The 27,989-nt window shown below is 34.1% G+C and overlaps 1 protein-coding gene across 2 annotated transcripts; it reads right to left on the bottom strand.

Annotated features, from left to right (window-relative positions):
• Positions 1 to 1,242: 1,242 nt before the first annotated feature.
• LOC128243172 (zinc finger CCHC domain-containing protein 2-like) lies at positions 1,243 to 26,459 on the bottom strand. Of its 2 annotated transcripts, none has more exons than XM_052960762.1 (13): positions 25,856 to 26,459; positions 25,553 to 25,718; positions 24,329 to 24,405; positions 20,522 to 20,593; positions 19,892 to 19,958; positions 17,579 to 17,758; positions 16,875 to 16,958; positions 16,392 to 16,458; positions 15,340 to 15,538; positions 14,539 to 14,636; positions 13,632 to 14,023; positions 10,119 to 11,291; positions 1,243 to 8,903 (listed from the first exon to the last, which is right to left on the bottom strand). In XM_052960762.1, the coding sequence occupies exons 1-13, from the start codon at positions 26,348 to 26,350 to the stop codon at positions 8,860 to 8,862; spliced, it is 3,114 nt and encodes a 1,037-aa protein (XP_052816722.1). In that variant the 5' UTR covers positions 26,351 to 26,459; the 3' UTR covers positions 1,243 to 8,859. The 2 variants fall into 2 exon arrangements, with proteins under 2 accessions (XP_052816722.1, XP_052816723.1); XM_052960763.1 differs by having other exon boundaries at positions 16,875 to 16,955.
• Positions 26,460 to 27,989: the final 1,530 nt, after the last annotated feature.

The following is a 27,989-nucleotide window of genomic DNA, read 5'->3' as shown; positions in this document are numbered from 1 at the left end:
CAGGACCTGCTCCATAATTCAGCAAATAAAGGAGTTCAAAAGGATTTGGCATTATGCTCACCACCTTGAGTTGACAGCATATTACTGCTTCATATCTTAAATTATTCTCATTCATCAGAGGTTTGATAATGATAAATACACATAGCATCATTGCTCTGGTGTACGAAATTGATCTTAAATTAAAAGGTCAAAACAATAAGGTGCAAGATGAAGGTCAAGGTCCCACTTTGGAGTTTAATCATTATGAAATGCTGCATACATATATACACTGAGTATAGTAAGTCGTGTCCACGCTGTAACTTTTTCATGCCGATAGGGATTTTAAAATTATTTGGCACGTGTTCAGAACATTAAATTCATGTGTTGTGTGCAAAACACCCGACCTTACCTCAAAGTTCAAGGTCACACTCTGATTGGTACTCAAAAACAATGTGTCATGTGCATGACCAACTTCCCTACCACAATGGGCAAGGTCATCCTAGCAGGTGTATTATTATGGAATGCAGCATATATGCATGTACAGTATACATGTAGTTGATGGTGTCCTGGTTGTAACTTGGTCATGCATAGAAAGATTTTTAAAGAAATTCACACGCGCGTTCTGTACAAAAAAATCCTGTTTCGCAAGCAAGACCCACGACCCAACCTCAAAGTTAAAAGTCACACTTCACTTTAATCTTTCTGGTATACTGCATATAAAATAAAGCACATGAGTGTAGTTGGTTGTGACGGGACTGTAACTTTGTCATGCATAGACAGGTTTTGAAGTTTATTGGCACATGTTCAATACATAAAGAAGACCTGTCAGGGGCATGACCTATATCCCTACTTGTCACTGCACCACATTAGAAATCAACCATAACGGGAGCTAGCATATGCATAAAGTTTACGATAGCTCTTCCTGAATGTAGGCACATTAGTAATTGCATAATCCATTGAACTGGATGGCACTTCAGTGGCGTTCTTCACTTGCTGTGACAGCTCTTGTTTTTAGTCAAGGTCACCCTGATCTCGGACCTTTTTACAAAACAACTAATATGGGTCATCTATTGACCTTGACCAATGTGCGAACCAAGTTTGAAGACTTCACCATGTCATTCAAAAGTAACTTTTGAATGACATGGTGAAGTCTTCAAACTTGGTTCGCACACTTATCAGAAACTGAAGTGTGATGCTGACAATGTTATTTGCAGGGGACATATAAATAACAACAAAACATCTTTCATTTTATTTTTTATTTTTTATTTTGTCTCAGTTTCACAATTTTGTTGATTTTTTTGTATATGAACATGTATTTTTAAACAAATACTAACAGTTCAATATTTATGTTTTTGCCATAACTTGCAAAATCGCTGATTGGGATAAATCCCTTTTATAAACAGATGCATACAACAACAATGTTTCGTCAACATGGAAACAAGTCATGCAGTAATGATGAAAGTTACAATTTTGAGCATGATAATGTTTATAAACAATAAAAGAACCGCTGAATAATAAAGGCTTACCGTTTTTAGAGGAATAATAAATTTCAATGATTTTTTATTGCAATAATATTCGTTTAATAGATATTTGACAGATTAAAAGTTCAATACAAAACTCGATGCAATTTCCATGAATGTACATGTATAAGCTTCCTAGTCATAAAATAACAAATAAATGAACAAGACATTTGTACAATAAAATAATATGGAACCTTATCGATCACTCAACTATGTCTCTACTACCATATTTCAACATATCTTTTTCACACCTGAATTTTAATAAGATTAGAAAGTGGGGTCCAATGTTTCCTTTTCAGCAGCCCAGAAATGTGAGCCGTAAAATTATAAGGCAAGTTTTTAAAATAGAAATTAAGCTACATGTATGGCACAGTTTAGCGTTACAATTGTTTCGTCTTGGTTAGACTCGTCAGTTATAAATGCACACATCGTTGTGAGGTTTTCAAGGATGACAACAGACCAGAAATCCCAATCCTGAAGAAGTTTGAGTATGAGGGATTCAAGCCAATCCTGAAATAGTTTCGCGAATGAGAAATTTAGGCCAAGAGAAGGCTTAAGGGACATTGACCCCTTTCAAAATTGTTATTCAAGCCAATAATATCAATTCCGAGGTTGTTCTATACAAACTTGCAAAATATACAGCATAATTCTGAATTTGAAAGCTCTCCCTCACGATTTCAGGATTGACGTCATCATCCATGGTTTTTAAAACCGTTCTCTTATCAGTGAAGTTCTGCATAATTTAATGCACAAAATATATTTGCAGTTTTTTTGTTTTTTTTTTAAAAGATCAACAAATAACAGAGACATTGGAAATGTACAGTATATTACAAAGTTAAAAACATGCAAAATATGTTCATTCACATATGCACATACATGTATAAACAAGATCTCTAAACAATATATGCCATGTTTGTCGAGGGCTCAGTGCTAGATAGTCGTAACTCCTATTTTTATATAGAGTTATGACTATCTTACGCTAATCCTGCTCTATGCAATAAAAAAGGTTTATGTTAAAATAGAAAAATATGTTTTTAACTAATTTTAAGTTATATTTTGGTTTGAACTGTTCATATATTGCTGAATTTAAAAAAAATTAAACTACTGTACATAAATGCAATTACATTTTCAGGCATTTCAATAATCAAGTCAATACTTTTAACAAATTCATTGGCTTTTCCATGACAAACTTAACTTGTAAAGTACCATTCACTCAAAACCATTTCATTTTTTTCATACTTACAGTTACTTCATATAACAACGGCATAAAACAGTGAAACTTTTAGCGCTTGACAGTATGGAAATTATTACACAGGTATAGTGGGATTGAGCTCAACAGCTGAACATCTACTGGAATTTTACTCTTTTTTTCAAAATATACACAAACTTCACATAATTTTCATGATATAGTAAACAAATCACAATATGAATAATTCATTATGAAAAACATGAGTCAATTAAAATACATAAAAAAAATCACCACATATGCACAAAATGATGAGAATTTTTTTCGTTGAAATACAATTGGCTCCTCGAGTTCACTTCTTAACAAATACCCTATCTCTTGAGAACATAATTAAGCAGTATTATAGGTAATAGATCAGTATGGAGAAATAATTGGATGAGGTCAGAAAAACATAATGGGTGAACCACTCGGCAAACCGTATATACATTTACCAAGATTGGTGGTGTCGGTAGAATATATTCTGTTTTGTATGGACCAATGTTAAATTATCTTATTATTCCGTGATGGGGATGTGATTGACCTAACAGCTGAAGAACTGAAACTATTTCAGCAAGGGGCTTTGGCGATTATTAAGTCGCCCAATGCAATAGCGTTTTCAAGCATGGTTCCGTAGAAGCAAAATTGGCTTTCTAGAAGCCTTTTTGAGGGCCCTCCTGGTTTTCTACCAACAGGTACTTGGAGCCATTGGATCTGTGGAAAAATCACATCCATGTGTAGCCATTTGTCATATGGAAATTAATTGAATAATCATGTACTTCAAATGAATGCTGTCTATGATAATGAGCTTCATATTAATGCTAAATATAGGATGAATAAAATTGTTGTGGAATCATATACAGTATTTTGATATCTGACAGATTAAAACTGAAAGTTCCTGGTACTAAATTTGATTAATCTTGTCCCAAGACAATTCTTGCAATTCAAAATGGTTTTAAAATGCAACCCTTTTCATGTACCATTGATTTTGAAAATGCCTATTGTCAATAAATTAAACATTACCAATCAAGTTAATGTAAAATTAAATGAACATGACTCAACACCAAGTTTGATGTATAAAAATATTGCAAAAAATATTCAGAACGTAACATTTTGCACCGTCATAAAAATCATAAAACTAAAATCTATAGTAATGGTCATCTTGGTAGAGCCGATTTTTGTGAAAGTGCATGGAAACCAGTAAAATAAGACTGCTGACAAATTAGATCGCAGACCTTTATATTTAAGTTAAAAAATTATGTTTTATGCATTCTTTGATCCTTAAGTTTGTATTCATCAATTTACTTATTACAGTAATTGTTTAGCTTGAGCATTATCATGGACTTGGAGAAATTGAAGTCCTGGATTTGCTTTAAAAATTGACCCTGTCTCATAAACGAGTCTAGACAAAAACACCAGATTTCATGGGCAAAGTTAGGGGTCGTCTTATACGCAGGTCGCCTTATAGTCAGGGAAATAAGATAATTGGTGTCGAAAGCATACACAATTAGTGTTGCTTGTATGGACGATTCCTTCTAAAAACTCATTATTTCATATACATAGAGACAGAATGAAACAAGGTTATCAAATGCCAAATGTTTCCAGTCATTTATATTCATTTCAAGGTACTTCCTACTATTTTCGATGCAAACGTCCGAGAAATAAACAATCTTTACAACTGTACAATAGTCTGAAGTCAAAAGCTCTCAATTCAGATTTCAGGATTATTCCTGAGCTGTAAAGCCGCTGTTTATAATATACTGAAATGGTCTGTCATTTTTCATTATTTATGAATGTTTGCAGAAAAAACAACATTGTTCATACTTTCACATAATATAGGCATAAAATCTTCCGATCAAATTGAATGATCATTACAACAATAGTATTTGACTTGTTACATCTGTCAAATTAACATTACTGTTGCAAATCTTTTTTTATATATATACAACGATTAGATTGCTTATTTCACAAAAATATGGCCATCAATTCAAAAATACATTTTTTTTTCATTTGTATAAATAGGAGTGAACAGTTATAAAACTGGGCCATTTTTCCTAAAACATCTCAAGTCATTTCTTAACTAAAGTCGATTTCTTATTTTTTTTATACTAAGTCAGACTTAGTATGAGTGTTTTTAAAATTAAAGTAACAATTGGCTTGATTGTTCAGAACTTTGTTAAAGTTAACGACAGGATTAACGACATCATTGTAACTTTTAATGGTGAACTATTTGATGATGTGCGTATATATTTAAATAAAGCAAGTACAACTTAAACAGTTGTCTCACCTCTTGTTAGGAATACTGCAAATCATAAGTGTATCTGTGAAACTTACAGAGCAATATTGACTTGAAAGACAACAACGATGACGTTAACAACAATGTTAACTTTAACCAAGTTCTAATCAATCGTCCCATTGAATAAAATCAATGTCTTTTAAGTATTTCAGATATTTTTTAAAATTATTATGATCAGTGATATACTTTACTTACAAAAATGACTTAAGATACGAAATGACTTAAAATATTTTATTAATACCAGCCCAGCAGAAATGTAGCACTTAAATAAATGGCACTATTATACAAGTCAACATGTAAGAGATTTATAGAAACTTAACCATTAGCCATCATTGCTAAAGGAAGATTATACAATCTTTTACTAATAATGTATCAGATGCACAGTCATGTCTTTTTTTTAATGCCCTGGGTATTATTTTCAAACCATTTCAAATGGTTTAAGAAGTAGGAGAATATTTAGAAAAAAATAATTTGCCCTTGAAAGATTGAAAAATAGGTATTTTCATGCCCGACTTCTGACAGTTAAAATTAGCCTGCAATAAATTTATTAATAATGTGGGTTTGTTTACACAAATTGAATATGTTTGTAATCTACAAGCAATACCCATTCAATACCGTATTTATATGGGGTCACCAGGCATCAGAAATTTAACATTATTGCCACTGACGCCAGAAATGATACTTTTATTTGTACACTAGAAACCTTAATAACAAAAATTCTATCTTGTCAGTAGTTTGCCTCTTAATCCTGGAATTTAACATCTTAAGTACTTTTTGATTCTTAAAATCTGGGGCCGGATTCAATATTGTTCTTATCCTTTTCCCTTGACATCCATTGATCAGTGATAACATTCAGTTCATTGGCCAGTTATTTTTACAGTCCAATGAAAACACTTGGATATTATCTTCAATTTAAAAAATCTCAGATGGCTTATTGAATATAGCCCCTGAAATTGATTTCTTCGTTATGTTTTCTAGCATGTATCCTTCAAGATATAATTTATTCAAAACTATTAGAAACATCAATAAAAACCACTTGCAAATTTGTCGTCTGTATAACATCTGTACTGTACCTCACAGCTGTGAATGTACAATATAAAAACATTGTCTAATCTTTCTTAAGGAATTTCGTATCACAATTTTACATGTTGAAAGAAAGCAAACACAATATCACATGTAATTCATAAATCACATACAGTATTTACACAAAAATATACATCTCCTTAGTATTTTTAGTATTTGGGATTTCAAAAACACTTCCCAGTCAAGTAAGTCGACCTTGAATCTAGTTAAACAAACATGCAAGTGCTCTGTTCCGCGGAATGATGATAGTTTACTAGTATTATAAATAAGAAGGCCATGGAGGTCCTGTATAACTCATAGCATTTAGTCAATAATGCATTTAAAGCTACACTCTCACAGATTGCATGTTTTAACAACTTTTGTATTTTTCATCTTGGTAGAGCCGATTTTTGTGAAAGTGCATGGAAACCAGTTAAATAAGACTGCTGACAAAAAATTAGATCGCAGACCTTTATATTTAAGTTAAAAAATTATGTTTTATGCATTTTTCTTAAACCGTTAGTAACGGTTTAAGCCATAAAACATTAATTTTTGAACAGAAATATGAAAATCTACAATCTGAGTTTTTGTAAGCAATCTTATATCATTGGTTTGCAGATATTTACGCAAAAATTTGCCCTTTCCAAGACAAAAAATAAAAAAGTTGTAAAAATGGTAAATCTGTGAGAGTGCAGCTTAAATGTGAAAACTATCATACATAAAAACTTAACCAAGATGAATATATCATGATTTAAAACAAACTCACCAAGTTTGATGAAGAACGGGAAAAAATCCCGAACATTTGTTATAATTTGATAATTTGGTAGAATTTTTTATCTTGTGTTAACAAGCCTATAATGTTTCTGACGCATAAAAGGACACGCACAGAGGAGATCATAATAGCTCGCCATAAATATTCTCAATTCATGTGTGCAGGTGAGCTAAAAATATAAACATAATTTAAGTAACTTATTGTAAACATAAAATTGTATAATAAGAACTTATTTCTCTTACCAAAGTACATTGTAGTCTGACAAAAGATCTTCGATACAATATGCAACAATACAATCCCATAGCTTGTGGTTTCTTTTACAAATGTGAACAATGTTTCATTGAACTTTTTCTATTTCTATGTTATTTTCTTTATCATATATAAATGTATCTTTGTGCAATAAAACATGACCATATTACAACATCAAAATAGCCCTATCATAGTCCAAAATGAATATTATTCAATCATCCTTTTGCCATGACATTCATACAGGTTTCACTTAAACGGCAACTGGTAAAACCCTTTTAAAATCCTCCTCCATTTCCACATGAGTAAAATCGCTGTACAATAAAAAAATTCATTAGACTTTCATAAACATCTATTTTACAACACATGTTTGATTGACTTTGTAAATAAAGTTAGCTTCACATCTTTTTAAAGAGTAAGTTCTTTAAAACATGGGAATAATAAAACACATTAAAAAATAAATACATATCATCAGACTGAAAATCATAAGGAAAATGATTCTATGTTTTGCTTCGTTTTAGCTATAGAGTTATAGGAGGGTGCTGCAACTGTGCCATTTATTTGTAGCACCCCTCTGCCCTTATGGGCACCGAAAGAATGAAAGATAATCAATGCCCATTCATTCTGCCTTGTTGGAATTGAATGCTGTATATAATCAAATTGTTTTATATATTTTGTTCAAAAGATAATGTGATTAAAATATTTGCAACTTAATCTGGCAGTTGAAAGCTAGAATTACTTCAATGAAAAAATAAAACTAACTTTTTTGGGCCAATTTGTAGCATGTATTTAAGTCCTTCACAGACTGAAACAATTTGCCATTTTCATTCTTGGCACCCTATCCCTTCTTTACAGCACCCTGCCCATTTTAAACCAGGGCTTGAACCCTTTAACATCAAACAAAAGGCAGATAGAACCATTGTGCTCAACCCTTCAAAGCTAAAATGTCCTAAAATAGAACTCTCAGTGACAATGAATAACACTTAGAGTTACATTTGATGGTGTATTTTTGATAATGTTTGCATCATTTTAAAATGAGAGCATAAAACTACATGATCTGAGGTAAAAGGGTAAGAATTGAGACTTTTTTATATCAATCATAAACCAAAGGCCCATATTCACAGTCTTGTGAGAAAATTTACATATTAGTATGTTACAAAACATGATTCATATAACTCTTATTCACAAATTACGAGTTTTTTGAAGTAGATGTTGCCGTTTGTAACTCCTCCACCAATTTTAATCATAACTCTTTTAGAAACACTTCTGTCATTAAATCAAATTCTGCTGTCTTAATCTTAGACCCAAGACGATATTGTAGAGAATTTGGGTCCTGGCCGTACAGATTATTTTTTCTTAAATGAGTTTTGAAATACTGTAGATTTCTAAAATATAATGAGTGTTAAATATATAATGAGTGTTAAATATAAATGTTTTTTTCTTAAACTGAGGCGCAAATCTAAAACCAAGTCAAGTATTAATTGTGTTTTGTCTTCCCAAAATAAAAATTGGCGTTGTAAATTTTAAACCTGACAAAATCGAGCAAAACCAAACAAAAAATTTGTGAAAAATCAAAAAAAATCAATACATTTTACAGAAACAGCAATCAAAGAAAGAGGTGAGAAAGGTGACTTAGTATTATACAATCTGAACCAGGAACATTTGTTTTGTGAGCACTATTTACCAATAATGTAATATGAAAATGAGGAAAATCAATGGCTTCAGTTTTTCATGATTATACAGATGTCGATTCTGCGATGTGTCAGTCCGAGTCATTTTTCGGCCTGTAATTGTACATCGACTGACCTGAAAACAGCAATGAGTGGTTATATACATTCATCATCAAGTATAAGCTCTGCTATCAAACAGCTATGATATGTAGCTTAAGTATCTGCTAAAATAGCTTTCACTTTACAACTACTGTGAAATCATTAATGTTCGTGGGGCATTAATGTTCGTGGTTTTCGTGGGTTGGGTGATCCACGAATTCAAGATCCAACGAAATATAAACCCTTTATTCACTTTTTCAATTGCCTTGTTACGTACATACTCTAGTATATTTTTTACAGAGGTCGCAGTATACAGTGTTAAAACCTGTATCACTGTATAACTTACGATCATTATTCTGTTAATATATTATAACTGCCTTTAACAAATAATGAACCAAATCAATTAAATGTGTTTTATGCAGCAAATGACAGTTAAAAGTACGTGGTTAAACATGTGCTGTTAATGAAAATCTCCAAGTTTACAAGATGTGCGTGATGAGTGACAATACTCGATTTTTTTATTTAATGAAATAATTAATCGATTACTAGTACATTGAAGGTTACTAAGCACCGAACGTGACAATATACGCACCTTTTCGGTGTTTTCACAGTTTGCAAAATTCTTAATTGGCATTCAATGGCTTCCCCTATCTGTATTTATGATCAGGGTACATCTTCTTTTATTACCTTTATTCCCAATTAAATCTATAAGTGACATGGGTATATGCACTAATTGGCATGTCGTACCACATTAGCGAGTGTCATAAACCGAGTGACGTAGAAGACGGAAATCACGGGCCAACGCGTGGATATTATGCAGACGATCTAGGACGATCGCATCTTCGATTTTTTTTTTCAAAATGAAAATCCACGAATTCAAGTACCCACGAAATTGTTTTTTTTCGGCAAACCACGAAATTTCATGCCCAATAACATTAATGATTTCACAGTATTCAATTATAAAAATGAAAGAAAAGATTATGTGTTCGCATTAAAGATAAAAATATTCCTTGACACAAGCTTTGAGACAGGTTTCTATTTCAAAAAGGTGACCCGGGTTTGATTCCCGGGCTGGGCGCATGCGAGTTTAGTTGATTGTCACCAAGCAGGAGAAGTAGACTTCTCAGGGCTTTTCTGATTCTGATACTAAATTCAGGCTTGAGAGTGTTCATAACCAAGGGCCCTGCTCACAAGTGATGCTATCATAATTTTCAATTTCATAGGAATTACGAATTTGAAAACACACACATACCTGACATAGCCTCCATAGAGCCTTCATTACAGTCAGCGGCCGTGTGTTTTGAGGATCCACAGTTGTGACAATTAAGCTTCTTTGGACGCTTCTGTGAATAGCCACCACGTGGTTGTAAATTGTTGTAGCAGCTAAAACCACTCAACATGGTGGGTACATTGCCCATGGGCTGGTTACCATGGAAGGGATTGGCCATCATGGGATTGTACATCAAGTCTGGATTCATGCCGTTTAAGTAGTGATGGTGGGGTATGGGGAAATAACCTTGAAAAGGGACAATACTGGCACCATGACCATGGCCTAGAGGCTGATGGTGGGGCACAAAGCTATGCTGCATATACTGTAGGTTGTGTATAACCTGCTGCTGTTGGCCGTTCTGTCCTGTACCACCACATGCGTTACATGGCGCCCTGCTCGTTGCCACAGTCGGACTTGGGCAGGAGTGAGATACACTGGCCGTCATTGTTGATGTGGACCCCATGACCTGAGGTCTGTGCTGCGGTGGGGCAGCAGCAGCCAAGTTGTCCCATTCTGCGGAGATTTGGGGTTGAGATGACTGGGAATTATTGTCAATGCCATTGAGAAGAGCACCAGCACTTTCAGCTACCATGGCTTGGGATTGCGCAACAGGAGCGGGGGCCAAAATGCCTGCCCCCCCTTGAAACATCTTTGAGTTCACAACACTCACTGGAGGGCCATTCACACTATTGCCACCTTGAACATTACTAAATCCTCCAGGTATGCCATTAAGTCCTGCCTGAGATTGATTTGCAGTAGGGTTAGAGGAGTTAGAATTCACCAAACCAGTCGTGAACATAGGTCTCGAGCCACCGTTAACAACCATTGGAAAAAAATGAGGTCTTGGATACAGATTCATATACCTAGGACCAAACTGCATGCCATGGGGATTAAAGCTGTTTTCTGGCATCTGAATCACAGATTTCTGTGGAAGAACCACGTTCGTGTGAGCGGGCTGAGCTTTGTGGCGACCATTGAATGTTGGGTCAGAGTTGTAGCCACTTTTTCCCGGCAGGGCTCCTTGTTCCTCTGTCCCCCCACTCACTATATGAATCGGGCCAGAAAAATGCGTCTGTTTATCTGCACGCCCATATCGGGCTGAGCTAGGTGCAGAGTGGTTTTTGCCTTTTCCCCGGTACTGCCCATCTCGTTTGTCTGAAATGGTATCATACTAAATGTCAATAAAGCTTACATTTATAGAGAACTAGAATTCCATGATTTTGGATAAGTCCCTACTGTCACTTTTAGGAGGGTCTATCATTTTTCTAGTAAATGTCACCATGACCTTTATCTTACTGACCCAAAAATCAATAGGGCTTATCTAATAAGGCCAAAACAATCAAATGGTTTGGTTACGGGTACATCCTTTTCAAAAACAGAAGGATTTTTGTAAGAACTATATTGCTATCCTTAGAGAATTGTGTTAAAATAATATTCTGTTTAAAGCTTTTAAGGTTTTAAACTACATACTTAAAAATAGGGATGCAAACGAATGGCAAAATTGATATTCGAATATTCGGTAATTCTTTCGAACGAATATTCGAATATTCGATTACCAAAATACATCTTTTAAAAAATGTAGTAAACTTTTATAATATTCTCTAAAGTAATAGCCGGGGCATTTTAGCTTTTCCTTGTCGTAATAACTACGCGTGGCGGACCCTGAATAACACCAAATGAGCCTCTGAAATTCTTCATTTCAGAAAGACAAAAAGTCATACTTTATCAACAGAGAAAAATTAACAAAAACTTTTTATTAATATTCCTCTGCCTTCATATTTGTAAACAACGTGAACCTAGATGGATTTTTGGTCAAATGGCGTTATGTGCCAATGGAGAGTCTCCGTAGGACGAGCAGCCTCGTTCTGGGATTGACCTATAATATATAAACTACGGAAAAACTAAACCAACTTGGGAACTAGTCTATTTTAGATTTTCTTAATTGGTAGAAGCAATTTACCTAAAATAATTGGATTTTTTTTCTGTCACTTGTCGTTTTCTGTCACTCCCCGTGTTTTTACATTAAGCTAGTTATTGTAAAAACACGGGGACTTTTTATAGTACCCGACGATATGTCCCTAAATGATACATGCCGCGTGTTTAGTGTATTGTCATCACATTCACACCTCTGGCAAAATGGGCCAATCGTTGTTTAAACAAGACAAACGAATCTTAAATACAACAACATAGTTGTAGGCAAAATATTTATTATTATTATTATTCAACAAAAAAACATCGAATATTCGAATACCGATTTTGACATTCGAATACCAAACGTTTGATCGAATATTTGAATATTCGTTTGCATCCCTACTTAAAAAATATTTTTTTCATTATATTACCAATTGACTATAAAATCGGTAGGGTCGGTGCCTAGTTTGTAGGTAGGGTCGGGTAACCCGACCAAATGCTGTTTTTAGGCCTAACAATGATCAATGGGCATAAAATGTTTGAAGACTGTCTATAACAAGTTGTTCAAATTGTTTTCGACAGAAACGAATGTACATGTATGACAACAAAGCCACTTGAAAAAGTAATCTCTATGTGTCCACAGTGCCATGAAGGTGACACGGAAATAAATATGTGTAACTCAAAAAAAAGTACAAAAGTTACAACAGGGCTTCCATTCAAGGAAGTTTAGAAGTATATCACTTCCTAGCCTAGAAATGGACTTAAACTTCCCAAATTGATGTATAAATAGTACAAAAACTTCAATTTCTTTCAAGACGAAGGCATGCAAGTTGAACATTTCAAGACCTAGTGTCAATGTTACTTTTATAATGACATTTTCAATCAGTCTAGAAGTAACATGAACTATTATGATATAAAATGTGTGGTAATTTATAATATTGCAAATAATTCAATTTTTAATAAGATAGTTGAATAATAGTGTAACAAATAGTAATGTTCCAGAGACTTCCAGAGACTTCCAACTTAATGGAAGACTTGTTGCAAGTTCCTTTATTCCAGATAACACTTTATTTCCATACACTTTATTTGAATTTCTATTTCCATACACATTATTTGAATTTCAAGACTAACGTAAAGAAAAACAATATTTTAACGAGTACAATCATTAAAACTGCACTCTCCCACAATTACCATCATGCCAACTATTTTTTGTCTTGGAGCTAGCCAATTTATGTGAAAATGCATGGAAACAAGTTATACAAGACTGCTGACATAAAATCAGATCGCAGATTTTCATATTTAAGTTATGTTATATGCATTTTTCTTAACCATTAATAAAGCTTATAGCCATAAAACATTAATTGTCAAACAGAAATATGAAAATCCACGATCTGATCTTTTGTCAGCAGTCTTATATCACTAGATTGCAGATATTTCCCCAACAATTGGCTATTTCCAAGACAAAAAATAAAAAAAGTTGTCAGCAGCTTTAACTAGAATGTAAGAATAGATAATACAAGTTATTGCTTAAAATTGATTTTAAACTGAAGCATACAGAAACTTTTCATTTTAACCATCACTCACCATCATCAGAAGAGGTTTCAGACGAGGGCTGATTCTGTAGCTGTGATTTTTTCCTCAACACAGCATGGGGCAGTTGTGGACTCTGGGAGGGGCTGGAATACTCTGAGTTAGAGGGGGACAGGTCTCCTACCCCGCCCCCTAGGCCTGCGGTAGCAGCAAAGTGGGGTGGAAATGAGTACATTGTCGGTGGAGCATTAGCACTCATGGAACTAAGGACTGGGGGGTGGGGGACCTGCCCAGGCAGGCCTTGGTGGGGGTAGGGGAAGCTGGGGGGAGGCATGTAGTGGCCCCCTGCCATGCTCCCAGGGTGGTTTGGCGGTGGTTGGAAAGGCGTGTGAGGGGTGACAACAGGGTTTACACCATTTGGCACACTTTGAGTTGAGGTATTTTCCCTGAAATAACGATATTATCATTATGATAATTATCATTAATTTACATATTTTCAAAGATCGCAGATGAAAAGAAATTTAATATTGATTACTTTTCAATTTAAATCTGTCTCGTAGTCATTTTGATCTTAAACAAAAAATCTGCCTGTTGAACAAGTATTTCTTCAAAGTCTAGAACTCTCAGTATCAGATCATTTTGCAGACTGTTTGTCATTGAAATTTAATACAGTGAATATTTTTTTCAATTAACATTTACATAACCATTCACATGGCATGAAGCAGATTAAAAGTTAACATTCAAATCTCAAATTTAGTTGCCTCGATTGTATGTTATATTATAAATCTCTCAAGAAAATCAATCATCTAAATTAGAAATTTGAATGACAAGCCTGAATCCTTACATCAATATTTGGCCTTGAAAATTGTAACAAGAGCGCTTGTGTGCTAATTTCAGTCACAGGGAAAAACTGATGATAAAATGATAAAATGATGTATAATTGGCCTTGTTAATAATTTACCTGAGTTTTAGCCACGTACTGATGTAAGATTTGATTTTCTCCGAGATTTCAAAGGGAACACCGTGCCTCCCATACACCTCTGGGCCCATGGAATAAAGCTGTAATAAACAAAAAATATTTATTTGTTGGTGACCTTCATCCAAACTCATGAAAATCAAACCCCGGTCATCTTGGTAAATGTGCAAACCAGACAACCAATATTTGTTCCATGTTAAGTGTAATTTCTTTATATCTGACAAGTTCAGCATTACCAGTGAACGCTTGTCCGTTTGACTCCGTTAATCAAGGGACAAACAAAACATATACCAGGTATTGTAGCTAGAGTTATGGGACCTGCTATTGGAATGCAGTGTCATTGTGAACATCTTTACAAGTTTCATGTTGATATCTTAGCTCTATTTCCTAGGTTAAATATTTTGCACAACACTGATGGCAAACGAAGGCTACATGTATGACAATAAGTTGATTTTTATACAAAAAAAAATCAATTGTTCACAAGATTTTGACTTCCAAACAGTGCTTTTCTGGGAAAGCAAAGCCAAATCTTGACATAGTATTCTTAACAGTAAAAGGAATAATTCTTATATTGAAATGGAACATAGTTCACAAAGTGTAAGAGTGGTTGTGTGGTATACATGTAGGTGTTTCTATCTCACCCAGAGGCTAGGAGTGGTTGCGAGTTATACATTTACTTCAGCACTGATTTCTACTCAGCAAATGGATTCAAGCCTTTTCGTTTAATTTATAGCTGTCTTTTATATAGAGCAAGAATAAAATACTATAAACTAATCAACCACCCACTTCCTCATGTGAAAATCCTGTCAGCTTTTTGAGGTACGGTTTCAGGTCATCATTCTTCATGACATGGTTGATCTCTGCCTGGTCCGTGGGGGTGGGAGATGCCGGTGGACTATGGGAGTAGGAGTCAAGGCTGGAGGCACGAGAACGGCATGGGGAGCTGGTCAATGAAGAGCCAGGCTTCACCCCTGGTAACGTGAAACTGTAACAAACAAAACTCATTAAAGTGACTCTCTTATTCAAAATCAACACATACACATGTACAACAAACATCAAGTTTGACTGATAAACCTTTAACTTCTTACTAAATAATGCATTTATGGAAAATATTTATTACTGATAGCAAGATTGTAACTGTATTTAATAGCAGAAAGTGCAAAAATAATAAATGATTGGTGAATGCTAAAAGATTTAATGTGATCTACTCTAGTCTCATAAGATAAAAAATACCATTTTTTATGCTCATTTCTTTCAAATTTAACTTGGCATCCTTCATAACAATTGTTTTCGACATTTATTCATCCTTTACAATATTATTAATTGAGGTAAATCTTCTTTAGGAGTTAAGAGTGCATCTTTAAGTTTTTTCTGTCAGACTTTCAAATGGAGATTTTGTCTGATGGGATAAGAGTTTTGTATTATATTGCCTGCACCAAGTACATTGTCATTGGCCAACCAAGGGCCGACTGTTCAGAACTTCGTTAAGGTTAACAACATGATTAACTACATCATTGTTAACATTTGAACATGAAAACTTTATGATGTGCTCAGAGATTTAGATAAACAAGTGCAGCTGAAACAGTTGTCTCAATTACAGTTAGAAATACTGAATATCACAGGCGTATTCATTAAAATTTGAGAGCACTGAGTAAAAAAATAAAAGTTAACAATGATGTTGTTAACAAAGTTGTAAACTTTAACAAGTTCTAAACGGCCCTTTATGTTTTATAAGTAGTTTGGTTTAATTAATACATGATCTTTTGAATATCACTTATACACCAACAATTTTATACAGTATTTACCTGAGTGACCACCGCCATTCCCCTATTGCTTACCTGTTGGTGTTGGCCTGGTAGGTGAGATCATGAGCGGGGCTATGTGGAGAAAGGCTGCACACATCACCTGTAACACAAGTCTCTAGTCAATATAACCATTAGTGGCTAACATATACTTTAGGGGCCAATAAACCCATTCAGGGTCTTTTTACACACCAAAGGCAAATATACCAATCTGAAGGCAATGTACTCATCCAGGGTCAAAATAAATGTCCAGCATAAAGCATAGTTAAGTCATTTCCTAATCTAAGTCCATTTCCTTTTTTTTCAATAAGGTCAATGAAAATAATGTATTCTGGAAAATCTGGTTTTTATCCCATTTGACTAAAGAGATACCAAAATTAGGAAAGTGACTTAAGGGTAGGAACATTTTATGAATACCGCTCCAGGGCTACAGGCCTCTTAATAGGTTATGAGGTGGCGTGGCCATAGGAGTGTGGCTTAACCACCTTGCCACTGTGGTTTAAATTTCAAGATGTGTACCATTGACTGGAGACTGTGAGAGATAGGCTGGGTAGACAGGCATGGGTTGCCCGGTGTAGTCCGCTATCACAGAAGGATCTCCTTCTGAAACAATATTACAAACATTAGTAATGGGGTTTGATTTTGAAGGCAGCTTTTTTTCCATTAATTTGGGTATCTGACATATACCCTTGGAATTGGAAATTTTGGCACAATTTTTCACAATATTGGAAATTCTTTATAAATACTTTGAAAGTTGAATTTACCGAAACATTCTTTTTAATATTTATATCTATTTGTGGGCTTTTATAATATCAATTAAAATAAAATACAGTTTCCCAAACAGAACTTCCTCTTATATTTTTTTACTTGAGATAAAATTTCAGCTTCTGTATATAAGGGTATAAGCAAGGTTTAACCCTTAGGCTGCTGATGGCAATTTAAAGGCTTTGCAAACAGCTTGGAACCAGACCAGACACCGAGTAACTCGGCGCCTGGTCAGGTTCCAAGCTGTTTGCCACTCAGTCAATATATGCCCAAAGTTTTAAGTAAATTGAAAGAAATTTAGAATAAACCAGACAACATTTTTGAGCAGACGACAATTTACCCAGCATGCAAAGGGTTAAGCAAGGTTCAGCAGAGATGTGATTGACTGGGCTGAATTCTGGCCCTTAAGTGGTCGGTAAAAAACACTGGTTAAGAAACAACAGATCCGTCATGTTTACCTCCTGAGTTTGTGAATTGCTGCACCGAAGGTTCCTGAAGAAAGGGACTAGTGGAGGCGTCAGACATCTTGAAAAATGAGCTGAACATCTCACGTTCTCGTATAGACTGGGGCAAGTTAGCCAACATACCAAAATACTCCCGTAGTTGACTGGTGTTCTCCTTACGGTGGTTGTGAGTTCCTGAGAAAAATAAAGAGCACATAACATATTACTTTCAAATAGTTTGTTTTTATTACCCAAAGTTTCAGTGCTACTAAAGTACTATTTTTTCAGTACTTGAAATTACAACGCTTAAAGGAAAAATATGGTGGTTTAAAATAAGCATAAGCCCTGTACTGGTAAAGTGCTTTCCGGCTTGCCCAAATTCACAGTAATATGGAGCAGGGCTTGTTGAAATATGTTTATGTAAACTGTGCTGTCAAGCACAATTAGAATTGTTCAGGCTAGTTCATAGGGAAGTCTGATTTCGATGACTGAAAACAGTCGCAAAATTGAAATCATTAATAGCAATTTTTTATTTTACTTTTTTACGAAACACTTAGGGACAGACATTGTTCTAGGACATCAACCAACAAAAACATCACAATCAATGATGATTGTATGTTCCATCATTTTCTAACATAAGTTAAAAGGGTTAATGCATTTTGTTTTATTTTTTATCTTAATGCATCATTATGTTGAACACATTTGACTCTAATTATCAAAACAAAACAAAAATCAGATTTGTGTACAGATAAAAAAGTATTACAGATATATACACAGTTTTTTCTAACTGGAGATTTTTTTACTAAATAGCTATTAATTGAAAATCCAGATATATAATTGCTAATACTTTTTTGCATCAACCTATAGATGTTGTGCCAATTTAACTCGGACAGACATAATGAAAACTACAAATGTATCCTGCTTTTACCAGCATGCAAACTCATTTTTCACACTTTTTGTTCTTTATCTGTAGTTAATTTGGCAATTATATTTTTACCAGTACCACTCATATTTGACCAGCCTTGACTTGTATGTCAGATAGATTCATAGACTCTGGTTCATTGAAAATTAATATCTTATCTAAACTGCTCTAATTTTGTGACCAACACAATTTCTCTGGCAAATGCCCATATACAAATACATGTATTGTCAATCATAGACAGCAACAGGAATAATCATATCAAAATACTGATTTAACTTGAAATAGAATACTAAATCAATTAGAACATAAATAAAAAGTTTGGTTAGGGTTACATCCTATTCCAAAACAGGTAACCTAGGTAGGCTTTTTTTTATTTTATTCTTTTTATTACGCCTGTGATTGACCTGGCAGCTGAAGGGCCGAAAAACTTTCGGCCATGGGTTTATGGCTGTAGAAGAAAAAATGGCTTTTTAGAAGCTCTTTTGAGGGCTCTCCTCACTTTAATTTTGAAGCAAACTTGAATATAAACTTAAACAACTGAAAGAGCAACAAAATAATTTTTATCAAGTAAAAAAAACATTCTTTTTTTTTTGGGGGGGGGGGGGGTCTCTGGGGCCATTACATCTGCGGAATTCCGCGAACAAATCACATCCCTGGCTTTAGGGGCACTCACCTGGCTGAAAATTTTGGGATAAGTGACTTCTCCCTCCAGGCAAATTAGGGAGAAGTGGGGATACTTTTTGGAAAAGTGATACTTATTGAAACACCTGATACAAAAAATATACCATACCACCTCAGATAATATTCTCATTCAAATTGATTGCTTTTACTATATAAAATGTTCATTAAAGAATGTATGATTTTTTGCTCAGCTTTATATAAGAACGTAATTGGCAACATTGGAGAATGGTCATTGGTGTTTAAGTAATATTCTGTAAAAAGCTTAAAAGGTTTAAACTACATATTAATACACACACACTTTTTTTACCAACTGACTATAAAAACGGTATTTCGTAGGTGGGATCCGTTAACCTGAACCTAATGTATTTTTGTATGCCTTACAGGATTTACCTGTATAAAGCGAACAAAAATGCATCTGACTAATTACAATACAATCATGTGTTTTGCAAGCGGCCTTCAAAACAGCTCCTGTTTCATCCTGGTGCAATTCAAATGTTTTCATCTATCAAATTCAATTAATGATGTTATAAACTCCAGTAATGTTGAAAACCTTAAGTAAAACAAAATCTACGCTCTTCTCAGACAATTAATGTCATTAACTTTAATTAATCTCCAATGCCATCAATCAATGGCTTCACACTTTAACACTTCAGTGCAGTAAATATGTTTGATATGGCTTTAATTAGTTAAGAACAAGAGATGGATAACTTTGTACCAGTTCTTACCTTGAATTTTCTGTATAGTGAAGAACTTTTCATGTATCTGCTTTTCATCTTTGCAATTCAGCTCTAACTGAAATGAACAAAAATCTCAATCATTGGTTAAGGCCAATTGCTTGATTTTCATCCAATTTTTATTTATTGGGGCGGGGTGTAACATTTTATTTTTATTTTTTTATTTTTCTTAGATGACTGTTTCACTGTTGAATATAATTTATTATGTGTTTATTCTCTTTCTTATTGCAGAAGACGAGAAGGAACAATATACATGTTTTTCTAGACAAACAAAGAACACCAACATAATAATTTTCCTTTTTTACATGTGAATGTTTACATCGACATTGGCAGATATGCCATTCCCATACAGTACCCGACAAATACACAAATACAGATGCCAATCAACACTTTTATTTTATTTGAGTCAATGAAATTTAAGGGGCAGCAGAAAAAAGGGTGCGGGCCGGGATGAAAATCTAGCAATTAATTTATAGTCACCTAATATATGGTGTACATATATTGTTATCAAATCTGAGTCTAGATTTAGGAATCTTTGGCCTCCTGGACCCCATTTAGTACAGATCCCTGGCAAGTTATTACTGGTAAACCAGCCATTAATGTGCTTGATATGGAGGATACCTTATTGTGGAATTCCTCTAGCTCCTGGTATGTTTTATACACATCCTTCTTCTCACCGTTTGACCAGGTCACCTGCAATAAGCAACCACATATACATGCCGGATGTGATAATCTTAGTAATAACTTATAACACATGATTTTCACTCAAATCTGAAAACTGGGAGTCCCATAGGCTTTCAGTTTTTAAGTTTAAGTCCATCCTCTGTTTAGTATAAACTTTCTAAGAAGGTCACAGGAGTGATGAATACCCCCAGATGCTGCAGTGTCCTCCATAAAAATATGGACCAGCAGCCAATTGTGTAGAACTGTAAAGCTAGCCAAAACCATTAATGATTGGTCCATTTTAATCCAATATATTTATCTTCACTATCGACCAATCATATCGCTTTTATGTGCAAACTAGCCAAAACCTGTGGATAACTTATCCAGTTTTATACAATCAACTGCTGTTCACTTATAGCAAGAAACCACACAATAGAATTTTTGTGTACAGGAGAATTTGTACCACTAAGAAGTCAATAAAACAAGATACAAATGTATGGAGAAGTTGTTTCATGTACAAACTATTGTTCAGATGTAATAATCACTACTCAGTGTATGTGAAGCAATCTGAGAAAACCAGTCCACCGACAGAAAAGACATATTGCAAAACCATGTTTTTTCAACATGCCAACTTTTTTGGGCCTGACTTAATTATTTTTTACCATATATTTGTTTTCTCGCATAATGTTATTTTCACCTATTGCCTGATTTTCGCAGTTTGCGTCACATTTACTTAACATTTGTGTTAACAGGTACACATATAGATCTGCTTAATTTATGTAAATTGAAATAATCTGAATATTTTACAAGAACTTATAAAATGCCATTTAAATGCAAAACACATCTCTTCCATATAATGGATTGAATCAACAGGTCTGATAATGAAACATTTCCATTAAACTGAAATTATTCTGTTCATTATTCATGAAAATTACATTACATTCATAAGATAAAGTAATAATTTAATGCATTTTTTTTTGTGACAAACTAAGTTGTTTGTATTAGTTCAAAGATTAATAATTAATCATGAAATATAGGCATTCATAGGTCGTTTCTAATAAATCTAATTTTTAATTATCTGACATATATGCTGATAAACATAATTGTCATCAGTTAAACAAAAAGTACAAATTGCACTTCCATTTTCCAGCTTCAGGCATTAAGCTTCTACATTTCAAAGAGTTTTCATTTGCAGTGATGTGGTTATTGTGAGCATAATTTAAAGCCACAATTCAATGGGCTGGTTGAATTGACACCAATGCAAAACTGTACATGAATGGATGCTTTACGAGCAAATGAACCAGCCTGTTAAAGGGACTATTTCATGGTTTATGAAATGCACTTTTTATGGAAAAAAAATGTTACAAAATAAAGTGTGGCAAATGATTAGGACAAACAAAGAGAACGGTTGCTCAAAACCCTTCAACAGATGTTGAGTTGATATATGCTCAAATATTGTCTTTGAAGTCCACAATTTAGGAAAGCATAAAAAAAGCAATTCACCAAAAGGCGTGATTGGTTGATTGACATCACATGATACTACAAATGTACTCAATAATGGTTTAAATATCCACACTATGAGTTCTTGTGGGCTAGTGGATATGGTTTCAGTTTTGGTGTTTGTTTTACTTGACTGTATTGGCATGGGTACACTCCCTACTGCAACTAAGCTTTGTTTTAAATTTACTTGTATTTTTAACAAAGAGTGAAATCATTACAAAATAAATGTTTTCAGATTGATTCCTGGGAAAACTCATTTTTGGTGCCAAAACATGTGCAAGTCCCTATAAAAAATTAAAAGTTCCACATGATACATAAATGTGGGTAAACAATGGCTTAAAAACAAGCTTTCAAGTTCAGTACTTTCATGGTTTTCAATCACTGTTATTGTCAGAGATCAGTCTGATTTGCTTGTAGAAGGTAGTTTTCCAGCTGAAAAGTGAAGACCGTGCTTCATTGATTTTGATGTAGAGAATAATTGTTTGAACACCAGTGCAAGATCATAAATTTCACCGTACGTGCACAAAAAGCTTATTTCACAAATTGGCATAGCCACAAGTAAAATATCTACATCTGGTGTTCATGAAGGGAAATATATGGGATATTACACTGAAACAGAAAAGAATATTTTTATTTAAGGCCTATAAGAAGGATATAAAATGACACTTACATGTAGATTTTCAGAAAAAAATCTAAATTGGATGCAAATGAAATGTGATTTTGGAAATGTTGTTTTTGATATAGGGTTTCAGCCATGTGCATGCTAAGGTTTAATTTGACAGAGAGAGTGGGCAAAACTTTCGAACAGTGAAAAATATCAAAATTTATCAAAATGATTTTTTAACGTTTGAAACAGTGAAATATAATTTTATATTTCACTCATAAATTACTAAAAATCATTGAAAAGCATGACTATTATGAAAAAGAATACGCTTGAACACTGATGGTGGGCAGTAGGTGTATCTTTGATGTGTGAAGTCAATTGACAGACCAAAGATGTTGCTTTTGATTTGCAATTCACTTGATTGTTTTAGGCTTTTGATGCTAAAAACCTTAAAATGCTAAGTTTATTTGCAAGCAGTAGTATTTACCAGGTATTACAGGTATTTCAAGAAAGCAAATTAACATCACCTTTGATCTGAGTACCATTTGAAATCCTCTTAGATCAGAAATTGATACAATAAAAAATTAATTGGACATTAAATTTTATGTGTGCCACTTTTTCAGCCTATAATGAAGCTACAAATTTAATATCCCATGGTTAACAATTACATTTGCCATTTTCACGATCCAATAAAACAACTAATACAAGGTGGCTACTGATTTTGACACTGTTTCACTGTATCCAATCTATGGTATTAACTTAAATTAAGTTTTTTACCTTATTTTTCTCATATAAGTTTTGCCTGCTTCTTATTTATCCTTGCGTCCTACACATAGAATAATATGGCATATATATTTGTCCCATCCTCAAACAAATTTAAATAGCTCCTAAAAAAATAATTTAATCAGTTTTTTTCCTATGCACATTCTAAACTGTACATGTTTCTGTAGATTAATTAAATATTGCGAGGTCCATATTTCACCAACTTTTGTACACTTCTTCACATGATATTAATTTTGCAACATGGTCTATCCGAGAAAAAAACTTTGATGCGAAAATTGGACACAAGAACCAATCAACCCGAAAAATGCCCTGCAATAGGAAATGTTTTAATGTTGACGACATGTCACATGGTTCAAATGTTGCCATCTTGAGATTACATTAAGTTGAATTGAAATTTAATAACCAAGTTGCATGCATAGATGTCCTCAGACTAGAAAACTAAAGTTGTCTTTAACCAGCCTGAGAAAAGAACATGAAAACCAGGTTAGACTGAACTCAACCTGCAAATATACTGCAAGCAGGGATAATTCTAATAAGCGATTGTATAAAATTGTCTAAATTTGAAAATACATAAATGTGAGATATTCTGATGCTCTCTAACAGTTTCAGTTTGTGTATTTTTTTCTCTTTTGTAGTTTATCAAATTACAACATCCTCATCGCCTATGGTTTCTCTTGATGTTTATTAAATTATTGGTAGCTGTTGACTATTTTTTTCATAGATATCCTCTACGCAATTATTTTCAAGCATTTCTGTACTGAAAATTAAATTCTCTCACCAATTTTGGACAAATTAGAATATTAAATTCTCTTATTCATAATCTGACAGAGAAGTTACCCCGGGCAAGATATAGCTGCCCATGAGCCTGGTTGGCCTACCTGAAGGTGATATTCTACATCCTTTTTGGTTCCATCACGAATACGAGACTCCTTGACAACTATATCACAGACAAACACTGAAAAATAAGATGATATAATTAAGGTAAAGTTTTAGAGAGAGGATAGCATTTGTCACTGTATTTTACAAAAACCATTATTAGCATTTCAGTTGTGTAGTATTCTACAATCTACACAATTTTCACATTCATTTGAAACAGATGATTGGTAAGGCCTAACAAAGTGTTTTTTATGTAGTGAAATATCTAGTAATAGGACTAGATTAGCTAAAGAGTTATGAAAGGGAGCTGCACCCTCCTCTTTTTGGGGAGCACTATTCGGTCTTTGTGGATATCAGCATGTGCACCTTCCTGCCTTCATAGAATTAAATGATTAAGATAATCAAATATTTCTTTTGTTTTGATTAATTTCCATTCAAACTTAAAACAAGACTGTATTTTTTACATACTTGACATATTTTGCAGTTGAAACATAATAGTGCAGCAAATAAGTACAATTCTTGACATTTTCTGTGAAATTCTTCATGCTCTTTTCTCCTTTGTTTGGTCCCTATGAAAAACTAGTCAAAACCCTACTAGTTGTCTCCTTCTCTTCCAAACATTGAATGGTCATTTGGTGCTTATTTAACAGCTCCATTCATTCTGACTCAGATCAAAACTGTAGTTAAATTAAACAGGATTTCTTTACATACTAATTGTTCTGTAAACCCAATCATCCAGGTCAAATTCCAATGTTAACCAGCTATGGTGCAATTAAAAGAACTCTTATTTTCACTGTAAGGTTTTAGAATTTCACCGGAAGAGAACAATGACTGTGTGGAATTTACCCATCTTCAAAGCAATACGCAACAAACTTTTCCTATAGTATGCCTCAATTCATGTAACATGTCACAGCAAGGATGTATTGGACACTGATAATCTGACAGGCGTGTGACGCCGGAGATTTATTGTTTTTTGGCTATTAAATTATGAATCAAATTTGTATTTCATTACTTCCTATTGATGAACAGACACAAAAAAGTTTAAGCTTGTTGCGTTTCCATGGCTACCAGTCTTTGAAATATGTGAAAGCTAATAACATTCTACTACAGAAACAGAGATGGTAGCACATCATTAATATTTGATTGTTATGGGCTCCAAAAATGGATTTTTCTGTTAGTGGATATGATTTAAAGTTAAAACAGAATCAAAACACCCTAAAAGACACCTTTTTCTGGCGGTGGTTGTGTTGGGTAGAGACGTTGCTGAACAGGCATTGCTGGCACTGGGCTGGGAATGAGGTGTATCGGGTTGGGCGAACACATCGGTGACAGGCCCTGGTCACAGGAACGCAGATCACACAACTCTGACAAAATCAGACGACCATCAGTCTCCTACAAAATAAATAAATGTTAACATATCCCGTTGCATTTAATTTGCAGTCATATGCTTATCACAAAATTGAATTCATAGTTAACAGTGAATAACGAAAAAGTAAAATTGTAGCTCAATTTTCATTCTTAACTAATACCTGATTCAGTATCCGCTCAGATGCATCACTTGCCATCTTGTACAGATCATACATTCGCATCTTTTGACTGTAGCTGAAAGCTGGGTGGTTCATTGCCATTGCTAAAACTAGCAACACCTTCTGAACAGTATCGGAATTCATCCCATCAACTTCTGTCAAAGCCTTCTGCATGTGATTGTCTAACATTTCAAAGATGATATTGGAACAATTCCTATTAGACGAATGTAGAAGTGCTAGGTAAACTGCCATTTTAGTTCTAAACAATTCACCATCTGTTTCACTCTCTCCAAATTTTGACAGATCATATCGACTGTTGGCCTTGCCTTCCTGCTCTCTCAAATGAGAAAAATCTTTCTTAGCAAGGTCCTCAACACATGACCCTAAAAATCTCAACTCAAAAGGGAGGCACATATCCAGGATTCCACACATATAATCTATCCGTTTGTGTGGACTCAACTGTTTGAACCAGTTGCACAGGTCTTCTTTACAAACCATTATTGAGTGTGGTTCGCAGGATGTCACCTTAAGGCCTGTCGACGGTTAATTAATGAATGTTTGGCCCTAGGAATAATCCCATTCTGAAGTTTCACAGAACTGCTCAACATCCGGGCCTTGGCATTAACATTCACTTCCGGTCAACAGATTACAACTAAAAATAATTTACTGAAGTAGCCAAATGCATTGCAGCATTTATTCCCCTTTGCAGTGTAGACGTACACCGAACTCACGAATTGAATTTTCTACACTGCATTGTGTATATCGTCACAAATGGTGATACTTTTGTTTTTTCCTTGTTTACGTAATTTTTTTATTCTTCTTCTTTATTGATTTTTGTATATCGACACAGAAAAATAACTAATAATACTACATTTAATCATTAGGTACATGTACTAAAATCCTCGATACTTCACCTCATCGATTCGGACGTTTACATACGGTTACCGTACTAAGTGGAACTAACCACTGAAGTGGCGGGCTCATAACTCGCACATCATCCAAACATGTACCGTTTACTTTGGTGTCAATTCACCGTTGGTTAATAAATTCACGACGAGGTGACGTTAAATGAAACACTTCGAAGTGACAAAACAACATTTAAACTAAAAGATGCAATTTAGTTGGAAGAAATGCATGTTTGTGCAAAAGCATTCATATTGATCACATGCCAGTCAAATTCTTCAAAAAAACAAAACAAAAAAAACGTTTTAATTAAATCTATTTATTTAAACTACTTCAACAATGTTGTTTTATAAGGCAACGTAGATGATATAAATATTTCAAGCGAAAATGTTTCCTTTCTCTTACTTTATAGTCAATCATGTGAATTTTATTCTAAACATCATACATATTAATTTTTGAAAAAAAATGCTATTCAAATTGTTATAATTACTTAGAATTTCTTTGCTCATTTATACCTTTCCAATTAATCGTTAAATTGGCGCAGAAGAGTTGTGCCCCTTACCGGAAATGACGTAGGTGGAGGATAAAAAGTTTCCGATACGGCGATTTCTGCTTTGATTATCGCTGAAAAATTCCAACATATATGCGCTTTTTTCTTGTCTAATTTGGTAGGTATATTGCTTTTATTTTGCTATTATATTTTTCTGACAATAAATCACGTCTCCAAATAAAATTAATACTGTACTTTATCAGAAATTCCGAATTCGCTTTGGGTTTTGTATTTCGGATAGTTTTCGACCATTTCTTTTCCATTGGATTTTATCACGGACCTATAAACCATGGTTTATAGGTCCATGATTTTATCGATATAAATTGAATAATTTGATGTTAAGCATTTTTTTTATAATTATAATTATACATATTTGTTATATCAGCCGCGCAGTGTTTCATTTACTACCTTAATCCTTGTTCACTTTTACAGCCAGCTAGCCTGTACTATAGCCAGTGCAGCGCAGAATCACAGCGCGGCAGGGTGAACTGTGGCAAAATTTATTGTCATACTAAATATATTGAATAAGCACCGCTGATGTTACCACGGACCTATAAACCGGTTATAGGTCCGTGATGTTACCAAGATTTTGCATTCAATTGAGAACCATGACAGATGCATGTATATCAGAAAGGGCACTTGTTAAATTCAGTTATTACAGCAATTAAGTTATTTAGATATAAT

The sequence above is a fragment of the Mya arenaria genome, chromosome 8 (assembly GCF_026914265.1).
Source record: "Mya arenaria isolate MELC-2E11 chromosome 8, ASM2691426v1".
NCBI classification, from domain to species: domain Eukaryota; kingdom Metazoa; phylum Mollusca; class Bivalvia; order Myida; family Myidae; genus Mya; species Mya arenaria.
The sequence above is the reverse complement of the archived record's forward strand: the minus strand, read 5'-3'. Positions and strand labels throughout refer to the sequence as shown.

Bases quoted from the DNA above. Each gene is read 5' to 3' on its own strand.
- LOC128243172 (XM_052960762.1), bottom strand. From the start codon at position 26,350: ATGGTTTGTAAAGAAGACCTGTGCAACTGGTTCAAACAGTTGAGTCCA. The intron at 20,594-24,328 runs GTAGGCCAACCA...TGCTTATTGCAG, and splicing joins ATGTAGAATATCACCTTCAG to GTGACCTGGTCAAACGGTGA. The intron at 14,637-15,339 runs GTGGGTGGTTGA...TGTTTATTACAG, and splicing joins CAGGATTTTCACATGAGGAA to CTTTATTCCATGGGCCCAGA.